This window comes from Anneissia japonica, unplaced genomic scaffold (genome assembly GCF_011630105.1).
Source record: "Anneissia japonica isolate Jap-2015-1 unplaced genomic scaffold, ASM1163010v1 scaffold284860_len1800451_cov186, whole genome shotgun sequence".
Classification (NCBI taxonomy): domain Eukaryota; kingdom Metazoa; phylum Echinodermata; class Crinoidea; order Comatulida; family Comatulidae; genus Anneissia; species Anneissia japonica.
In genome coordinates, this window is record NW_022706010.1 from 1,535,653 (window position 1) to 1,546,302 (window position 10,650).

The 10,650-nt window shown below is 35.1% G+C and overlaps 1 protein-coding gene across 2 annotated transcripts in view; it reads right to left on the reverse strand.

The window, feature by feature from the left end:
- Positions 1 to 2,889: 2,889 nt before the first annotated feature.
- LOC117106011 overlaps positions 2,890 to 10,650 on the reverse strand; it is a 12,697-nt gene continuing 4,936 nt past the window's right edge. Inside the window, exons 1-5 of one of the 2 annotated variants that reach the window (XM_033247327.1) lie at positions 7,975 to 8,119; positions 6,672 to 7,211; positions 6,421 to 6,517; positions 6,070 to 6,209; positions 2,890 to 5,456 (exon numbers count right to left, since the gene is read on the reverse strand). In XM_033247327.1, coding sequence (XP_033103218.1) covers positions 5,274 to 5,456; positions 6,070 to 6,209; positions 6,421 to 6,517; positions 6,672 to 7,154 — 903 coding nt within the window. In that variant the 5' untranslated portion in view covers positions 7,155 to 7,211; positions 7,975 to 8,119 and the 3' untranslated portion in view covers positions 2,890 to 5,273. Of the gene's footprint in view, positions 5,457 to 6,069; positions 6,210 to 6,420; positions 6,518 to 6,671; positions 7,212 to 7,974; positions 8,120 to 10,650 lie in introns of those variants that run through there. The other variant, XM_033247326.1, reaches the window with a different exon arrangement.

The window sequence follows — 10,650 nt, forward strand, 5'->3', positions numbered from 1 at the left end:
TCGTTGGAATTGATCAAAACTCCCTAAAATGTGCAATTTTTAGAGGAAATTGGCCCATTTTAACAATAAACTTGAGGTTTTTAGGCACTTTCAGGGGATGAAAAAGGCATTTATAAAGGGGTGGGGAAGAGTTTTCCTCTTGTCCCCCAGTGGTTACGCCATCGGGCAGCATAGATCAAAAAAGTTTCTGAAGTGGAGAAGGGGTTGCAGGGTGTTGTGAGTCTGGTCATTATGATATCTTCCTTTTTATTCTTGTCTTTATTTTTCTCTTCTCTTTTTCTTTATCTTTCCTTTTCTTTTCCTCTGCTTTCTCTTTCCCTCCCTCTCCCCTCTTTCTTTTCTCTTATTACCCAGCCCGGTACGACGGCTTGGTCAGCCCGGTAAAAACCGTCAGGGGAGGGGCAGTTTTTCCCTGCCCCCTCCCCCCGCCTGTTACGACACTGGCTAACACGCTAATCATCCCCTCCAATGAAAAATACTTTTCTACGCCACTGGTAATAACCATTAACAGCATAATGGCAATTGCATATAACTAGTTCTATCACACGTTTTCGTTTTACAGTCACAGATCGGTTATTATCTTTTTTGGACACGTTCACTTTGTGATCCAAATTTTATTATTGCCTATTAAAAAAGCTAAAATAATGGAAAATGGCAGCCATTTTATATTGTAATAGCTCAAAAATGTGCACAATATTTAGTTAACTGTTGTTGTCATTGTTATGAGTGGATTTCCAATTGAATACTGCATTTTAATGAAAAACTTTGTAGATTGTTTTGCTCATTTTGTGATCCAAAGTTTACTATTGCCTATAGTGCAAATGTAAAAATAAATTATAATATACCTAAGTTCGCCTGTTTTGCATACAATAAATTAAATTTTATTTTTACTTCGCCCGAAGTTTATTTTTATCTCATTTATTTTTAGGTCTAATGACATTATCATAAAATATTAAAATGATAATCGGCCTAAACTAAATTTGATTTGCTTGTTTTGGATACACATACTTAGACAGTGATGCTGTTTGGGTGTATAGAGAAAGTCTCCCATATAGCCTAAAACCTCTTGGGGTTACCATTCAGGACAACCTTTCTTGGGAGTCCCATGTTTTAGGGATGGTTTCAAGACCCTTTAAAAAGGTTATTTTCCTTATGTATTCTAAAAAGAGCCAATGCTCCAGTCAAGGACAATGTTAAAGTATAATAATAATAATTAATAATAATAATTTATTTGGATATTCACTTTTGAATCAGTGGCACTCAACCACAGGGGTGGTGCATCCTAACAACAAGAAAAAACATAAAAATTACAATCAAAAAGAAAAGCATTAAACAACAAGATCTATTTTCTCTATGACAAGAAGAACATCAGTCTCTAGATGACACGTCTCTCTCCTGCAACATTCGTAAAGAAAACGGAACGCCCACCAGTGACACCCATCAGCCAAAAACCTGATCGCAACAGAGAAGTTACAACAAAGAACGCACTACCACACAGCTACTACAAAAGAGAGACCCGTCACTACAGCTGTACAAAGTGTAAAAAAGTTTTAAAAAGTCAAAACAGCTAACAACAATGAAACCCAGTGCCTTACAGTAGGAGCCATCCATTGTCTTTATGACCGTCACAAGAACACAAAACATACTCTTACAAAAGATCTTCTTTTCCCTCAGAGTAATGTCACCCTGAAACCATCGTCCGCAACAGAGCAAACCCTTCCTCTCATCCCGCTTCAGAATATTTTGAACTCTTGTGAACTGAAGTACAATAGACAGTCTCTAAACAACCAGCACCTTAAGAACTTAATTACTCATTCCTAAGCTTCCATGCTCTCTTAACGATACGATTTGCAAAATTTATTAAAAATATCATGAACATCATAAATATAGTCACAATGCACCTCTCTCCCGAGAACAATATACAATTTAGTACAAAGGTCACTGGTGATAAAATACTCCCATACATGTAGGCAATCAGTATTAACTAGCTTATTTTCTAAAACATTATATTCTTCAACTCTAATGGTGTTTAGTTGATTACATGTGAATAAAAAATGTTTTATATCTTCAACACCATTATTACACAATTGGCAATGCCATCACTATTTACCCATTTACAGGTCCTGTGTTCTAATGGAAGAGTATTTGACCTCATTTTGAATTTTAGGCTTGCACCCATAAAATCTGTATGGTCAAGTAAATATTTTTTCCATATTCAGACTGCTCTTAATTGAAGAATATTCAGAAAGTGACGATTTTCTTAACATTTCTCTATTCCAAAAAGAAACATATGAATATAAGAATTAACTCTTTGAAATCGTTAATCCAACACATATCGGATGCAATTCCAAGGCATGAATTTTCAAAGATTGAACCAATTTCCAACCTTATATCAGTACAAGTCTTAATGAAACTAGAGAGCAGTTTATAGCGTGGCTCAGCAATACTATTTAGACTAAGGGATGTATAAGCATGAAGTTTGGCCATCTATGCTTATCTAAATTCATTACATGATTAATGTATTTAGCTCTAAGTATGTCTTGACTTACTTTTATTGGCACCCAAATTAGGTCCCCATATAGAGCTACTTTTGGTGTGTTTTTGGAAGCTTTAAGGATATATCGCGCCATTTGAAGTTGGAAAGACTCAATTTTGTCAATGTCCTTTTGGCTTTTGCTAATCCACACAGAACAAGCATATAGTTAATACTTGGAAGAGCAATGGTTTTCTAAAGTATTTCGCCATAATAAACTCTATTAAAATTATCAAAATTATCAAAACGATATATAATTGATTTAATGTAGGCGATGATTCTATTTCCTTTAATGATAGTTTGGTCAATATGAAAATATATATTGTTGCTTTATTAGATCTTTGTTAGAATATTGCTCTGAGGTTTGGCATCGGCTCTATCACCAAATATCAATGTCTGAAAATTAAACGTGTCCAAAATAGGGCTTGTCGAATTATTTTAGGACAATGCTACCACTCGTATAGTAGATCTCTACTAACTCTTATTCTCTCGAATCAAGAAGTGACATACTATTGCTGAAATTTGGTGAAAAACTTCTGAAATCTGATAGGCATCCTAGGCGTCTACTACCTCCCAATGTTACTTACACTACTTTTTCCTTCAGGAAAAGCAGTACTTCATTACTTATTGAGCCAAAATGGCGCACAGAGAGATTAAAAAATCTACAATACCTTCGTAATTCGCCTCTTGAATACAAGTTTTTATAGTTGACCGAACTAATTAGTCAATTCCTCATAATGTACCCCATTTGAATGATTGTTATTTTTGTGTGTGTGTTGTGTGTGTGCATTTTAATTTTATAATTTTACAATTTTAATTCTTTTTCTTCATTCCTACTGCAAAAACCTATAGGCCTAATTACAGTATTTGTAAAATAATGATAATAATAAATTAATGATAATTGCAATATTTACCTGTATATAAATTAATAAAATTAATAATGTATTAAAGTACCAATAACGGAAAAGTGCAATATATTACTGTATAATAACATATAAACATAATTTAAACACTAGTAACTAAAATGATAATAATGATAACTTAATAATGTGACCTTTTTATTTCTATAATTATGATAATAATTTGACTTAATTTTGTTTTTAATGAACTGAATTTCTTATGTTTTTTTTTTATCTTATCTTATCAACATTTTACTGTGTTATGTCTACTTGAGGTTTTGATATGGTGAATAAGTTTTAAGGTTTTAATATTGTGAACAAATTTTGTGAAGCAAACCACTTCAGCTTCGGCTATTGTTTGTAATTGTTTTATATTTTTATACCTGAATAAATAAATAAATAAATGAAACTAACAATGAATAGAGAGCTTTCGATTTGCTCGGTGACGTCAGGACCGTCCAGCGTCCTGTGCGTCAACCACGTAGGTTTTGGCCAACCACGTCCTTGAATTCAGAACATTTGTGTGGTCATTATGTTAGTTGAGTCATGATTGAGTTTAACTTGGCCCATGGAATTTGCTTCCTCCATGCTTGGCCATAGAGGTATAATTTGGCTTTACTCAACCAAACAGGAAATACATGCCTAATAATGATTTATGGAGTAAATTTAGTGCACTTTTTTTTTTAAATTATTTTCTGGTAGAAAATGTCCAATGGTTCGTTGCGTGGCAAATTTAATGGGAGAAATATATGCCTGTTTTTAAATAAACCATGGTGATGAAATAAATATTCTTTATATAAATACTGTATGTCTATGCTAATGTTATGCGTGAGCGTCATCTACGTTTTAATGAGTCAGTTGGGAGAAATATAGGCCTACTTTAAAATAAACAAGGGCAATCAAATAAATATTCTTGATATAGTCCTACATAGGCCTACAGGCCTACTGTATGTCTACGCTAATATTATGTGTGAGCGTCATCTACGTTTTAATTACCCAGGTATCTGAAAAAATATTTATTGGTTCTTTGGAGAGCATACGGGATCTCACAACATATATATTTATTATGTTTGTCTTCACTATCGGTTGGCCTAACATCACAGTAACACCATAAGCTATAATTTATATATTCATCAGTATTTTATAAGATGCATAAGTTTGAGTAGAGAATGGCAAAAAATATGATGAATCTTCACCTACAAAACAATATTGTAAAAGAGAAAAAGGATAAGATATGGTGGCATCAGAAATGTTTTGTTTTTGTCCGTGGTGATCTTACATTCTTAGATTGAAGGACCATCGACAAATCATCCATCTCCACTCACTATGAACCAGTAGCGTAACAACGACTCATGGGGGCGAGAAAGTGTTGGGGGCCCATGCATTTAGTAATGGATTATTAGGGCCCTTCACATTGGAATATCAAACAATACCGTAACCTGTTATTAATATAATTTAATTCGAATTCTCTGTAAATTCTAGACCCTTTTTTCATTATTTCAGAGTTAAAACCGTGATACTACATTGTTTTAATTTGCCAGCTTTTGGTGCTTCTGACCATAATGTCAAGGCTTTGTTAAAGGAATGCTGCTTATTAATAGGATTGCCCTCTTTGGCCCCTACAGACTGGGGCCCAGTGCTTCGGAACTGATCGTCATTAATCGCGTCGGCTGACCGTCCGTCGGCGCAGTGTGCGCTCGCCTTCACGTACTTCTTGTAGTCTGCGATGTATGACTCACATATATAGGCCTAATATACCACTGACATTTTAGCACCTTTGGATTATTTTATGTATATTTACATATAAGTACATCTTCAGTGAGCCTACTTTTGATGTTGTGTCACCTCATCGCTGACATTTCTTTAGCTATTTCTTCGCGAAACCTCCGTTCTTTTTCAATTTGCTGCCTTTCCTTCCTTCTCGCATTTCTCTCCCGAGTTTCATCTGTCCATCGATTATTCAATGTTTCCTCTATACGATCCATTAAAGCCACGGATGGGGATCGATTCTGTTGTCGAAAACGCTGAAAAACGAATAAAATCATAAAATAATAAATTAGCACATTATTTAAACTTACAGTTGTATTTTTTTCAGTGGGTGGATGCATGGATGGGAATGAGTGAACTATAGGCCTAGGGATTGGGGAGATGGATAGGAAGGTAGATGATTGCCTTGGTAAGGGAATAGGGTGAGGATATGTCTAGGGTGATAAGGTCAGGAAAAGAGGATGAAGGGAAGTGTATGGGGTTGGGGTGGATAGTAGGCCTATGTGAAGGTGGCTGGGGATCAAAAGGCGGATGGAACGCAATGTGAATGGTTGATTTCATATGGGTCAGATATCAAGTGACTAAACATACATTAATTGATTTTCTTATTAATGCAATATAGGCCCGCATCATATTGAAAGATCGCGTAGTTGTTGTTAACCTTTAAATGACAGACCTGACGTTGGTCAGATTAATCGGTATGGAAAATTAATATAAAAAAATGAAATAAAAAATTATTTTCCAAATTCCCTCTGCCCCAATATTTTATATGGCTTACAATTATTAATATATTCGACTATCATAAGCATGATTTACAGTAAGAATTCATTCACAGTTTACAATATAAATTGACTGTATATCAAAACTTACCGAAAATTCTGCACTTCTAATCGGCCATTTCGCTTTCGGTAAGATAAGCTTCGAATCCCATTTCGGACCTTGAGTTAGTGGACCACGACCCATCTGTCGACCCATGTATCGATCAGATATCGGCTGCACCAAACCGTAAACTATAAATAAAAATAAACGATTTTAATACCGTATGAGATTTTACTACAATATACATTACTATAGGGTGATTCTGTTATAATAGTAAAGAATGCTAAACAAAACCACCAAATATTATTTTATATTGTCGTAACTTCATCAAATAGGCTAAATATGACTATTTAAATATTCCCGAGTGGAGCACGCTTTGAATTATTTTAAAGAACTACTTACTGACGTCTTTATTGGCTGTTTTAAATTTTAAACCATATGGATCACTTTCCATATCTGTTCGGAATTCTGAAAGTCCTAAAGAGCCAATTGGTGGATACTACATGAAGAGAAAAATAAATAAATCATGCTATTTATAGAGGAATAACAACACTCAATCTTAAACTTTCTTTTATCGGAACTTTTGATATAAAATTTACTTGGTAACGTAAATTATATTTTAATTGTGATTGATAAAGTGTAAATATACTCACGCCTCTAAAGTCATGCTTCTTTGGCATCTGATAAGCCTCTCTTGGGTACATCCCCTCTTTTACGAACAGTTGCTTGGCTTCGTCTGAATCAATTATTTTGAATTTATTAATGAATTGGCGACTTTTTGGACGCGCCGGTTGTAACAATTTTGGGAATTTCAACTCGTAGCTGACAAGTGGTTTAGGCTTTGAGGTCCCGGGAAAGGTACCATACTTCCAGGGCTGCATACTCTCTCGAGTGTTCCTCTTTGGTGGCGAGGGTCTATATGTTTGCGGCCTAAAATCCGGAGGCTTTCTTTGCCAAACGTCCTGATCCAATTTTTCTTTTTCTATAGTATATTGTCCACTGCGTGTTAGACGCAGATTCTTGCTAGCTTTGAAGTCATCTCGAGACATGAAGTCAACAGAAAGCATTGGAAGTTGACGTGAAGCGCCATTATCACCACAGGCACTCTGTATAGGCGCGCATGCTTCCTCCATCATCGGTCACAATAGGCCTATATAGTCATGTATTTTTATGGGTCTATTGTAATGGACCAACTGAAAAAAAATAACAAAAATCGATTTGTTAATTTGACATTTAGGGCGCTTAACAACACGGGTAATAATTAATATTATTCGATTAAAACCACAATAAAACAAGTTAATTTATGCCCAAATTGAGTCTAAATTACAATTCCTTTTCAAACGCAATATAAATTCAATGTCAACATAACACAAGTATTATGGGTACGTACAGAAATCTAACCGGATGAAGAATTACATGTACCATAGCAACGATTGTGTTTTTGCGAGGATATTTAAACACTGCACATTTTACAAGAAAGTGTTATATTCGTATTGATTGAGACATTTTATGTAGTTAATAAGTTGTCCATAGCGGTAGTTCATTGGCTTTTGTAACTTAATGACGCCATTATAGAGCTATACCGATCCGACTAAATTAATGCTTATTATTGGTTTAATGGCAGCTAACTATCTTGCACTCTTCTCAGTGGCAGATCTAGGGCGGGGGTGAATAGAGTGGCTAGCCACCCCCCTTCGGTGACCTCGAAAAAAGATATAGTCATTCGTCTTGTGTGTGTGCTTCTCATGTATACATGTTTAGTATAGGCTACTCTTGTAAAACACACACTTTCTATTTTAAGCATGACTTCTTTTCAGATATCATCCAAGAGCGCCTAGCCGTCTACTAATTCCCTAAAATCTCAAATGGAAGGGGAAGCCTCCCCTAAACCCATGATCAATAAGGGACGGTGGCAACGTCCCAAAAATTGTTAAGGGGTGGAGGCTGGTCCCTTACTTTCCGTCCGCAATGTGATAATTTCTTCTCAAGAAGATGCCTGAAAATTGCTGAAATGAACTGCATAAAGGACCCAGGTTTTAACGAAAATGTGCTGTACAACCGGTACTCTATCTCTGCCCACAAACATCTGAATTACACGACTTTTTTGCGAGAAAGTATAAGAAAAAGTGTAATAATAATAAGAAGATTAGTTTTCGGCACATGGTAAAGTAAATTAAAAATATATCAATGACAATTGAGTTTTATTTTCAATGGAACATCACAGCGATTAATTTGATCGATAATGATGAATGTTATAAAAGAGTGTCATTTTCGGTAATCTAGGGGTACTATTTCCCCAAATGTTCCCACCTTGTGTGGACTAATGGCTTTGAAGAGGTAGGCCTTGTGACAACTGATAATGTAAAAACGACGCATAATGTAAAAAAAAAGGTTAACGCATAATGTAAAAAGGGTTGACGTTGACGTCCGAACCCCCCGCGGGAGATGGAGTTCCGTGAAAAAATTTTATTTTTATTTTTTTTATTTTTTTCATTTTTTCATGGCGGCTCGTACACTAACACACTTATAATAAAATTTTATTTTTATTTCTATTTTGAAATCCACAATTTCGGAATCGGAGGGTTCGCTAAACAAGGTATAAAAAAAGTCTCGCCTTATTTAAAGCACTAAATGTACATTTGGTTTTATCCCAGTGAACTTGGTTAATCATAGTGAAATTGCTTAATCATGGTTCCTTTTGGATTTTTTAATTTAATTTTGGGCTTAAATTTTTATTTTTTCTTAATTAATTTTTTTTTGTTTGTGATTTTTGGAGAAATTTCTTTAAAAAATATCGAATTTTATTTTGAAATTATTTGGAAACATTTTGGATTTTTGAATTTTTCTGTAATTTCTACACAGCGTATTATTTGAGTATTTTTTTAAATTTTTACTTTAATGAGAAAGAAATATATCAAAAACATTTTTATTTGAACGCCTAGGTTGTTCGGGATGCCCGTTCAGATTATGCAAGGGTGAATGTTAAGGTCACATTATGCGTGGAATTTACATTAACAGTCGCTACAGGCCTAAATTAAGTACATCAAAAACAATGTTTTTAATATTTATTTTCTATAGTACATCACACATATTAATTAGATATCTATGATTGCCGAAAATCGCCGGTAAATCATCATGAGAAATTTGTTGGCGCTTCATCGCCAGTGGTGGCGCCAGAGGGGGCTGGGGGGTAGATTGAATTTACAATCAAAAATATAAAAAGAAAAAAATAAATAAAAAAAAAAATAAAAAAAAAATAATAATAATAATAATTCAATGAGACTAACTAAAAATAATTTGTTCTGTTATGACAAATGCTCATTTAGGTAGCCTCGAGATGGTTGGAATACATCGTGATAGGTGAAGCAACCTCGACCATGACAGCGTGGTTGACAGGTTTCATGCAAAATTTCCAAAATATAGAAATTCACTTTCAAGAATGAGGGTTTGAAAATAAATTAGATGGTTACATTGCATACTCTTTGTTTCTTGCTTTATTCAAAATGTTTTGATTTTGGAAGCTGATTTCAACATTAGAAAGCATAGCCTACATGAATTCATATTATACTAACTCAATGCCTAAATAAATACAATATACAATAAATCACAAATAAGTAATAAAAATTCGTCATAATTCATCAAATATCCGTGGCTTCCAGGGGGCGAAGCCCCCTGAAGCCCCACCGGCGGCCCTATGCGGCCCCCTGGCCCCCAGCCAAGTGATACTCGATTCTCTCCACTAGCCACGCCCCCCCCCGTCGGGGCCTTTAGCCCCTCCGTCGGGCATGTCCTGGCACCACCACTGTCTAGAGCTATTATTTCCTAAAATTTTCGCACCTCAGGCCCAACCATCGTGGGCCTGAGCTGGGTGTGGCCTCACAAAATGTCCTCCTCACCTTTCGAAACAGATCTGCGCCCTTCTCAAAATCACGCTCCCGCCCCACCCTTGGTGCTTCGCAAGTCGCATTATCCATCCCACCCCCATTGCTAAATCCTAGATCCGCCACTGCTTCTGCTAACTGTATGACGTGAAAGTGATAAAAAGCTTTATACGTTTGGGCATTATAATAGATATTGTAATGTATTTATGTTTATTGGGCTTTAACCTCCTATGTTCATTAAATTAATGGTACATTGTGATCCTATTATTGAACGTTACTATAGTACTAATAGTAACGAGTTTGCGCAAATTTATAAAAAAAAAAATGTCACAATAGTGATTGGGGAAATACCAGAAAAATTATCGGGCTCCTATCTGCAACGAACCTTGTAAGTGGATTAACTGAAAGTTTATATCATATCAGCAATATTTTAATTTTACTAGAGTAAAATATGTGGGATAGAATAGTGCATATGAAAGATTGTGCTACTCGCATTATTTTTACTCGCTTCATATGGTGGTGCTTATTCGACAGGAAAATAAACGCCCTCATAGGGACGTGGGAGTGTTTGCCTCTATGTAGACCTAAATAATTATATAGAATAACTGTAGGTTATACTAATGTTACACTGTTATGTAGTATTTTATTTCATAAGAAGTAGGCCTATATATGTAAGCATATATAGAGGTCTAACAGTACACTAACGAAAGAATGGGGCTGTCCTACAGCTATATATATATATATATATATA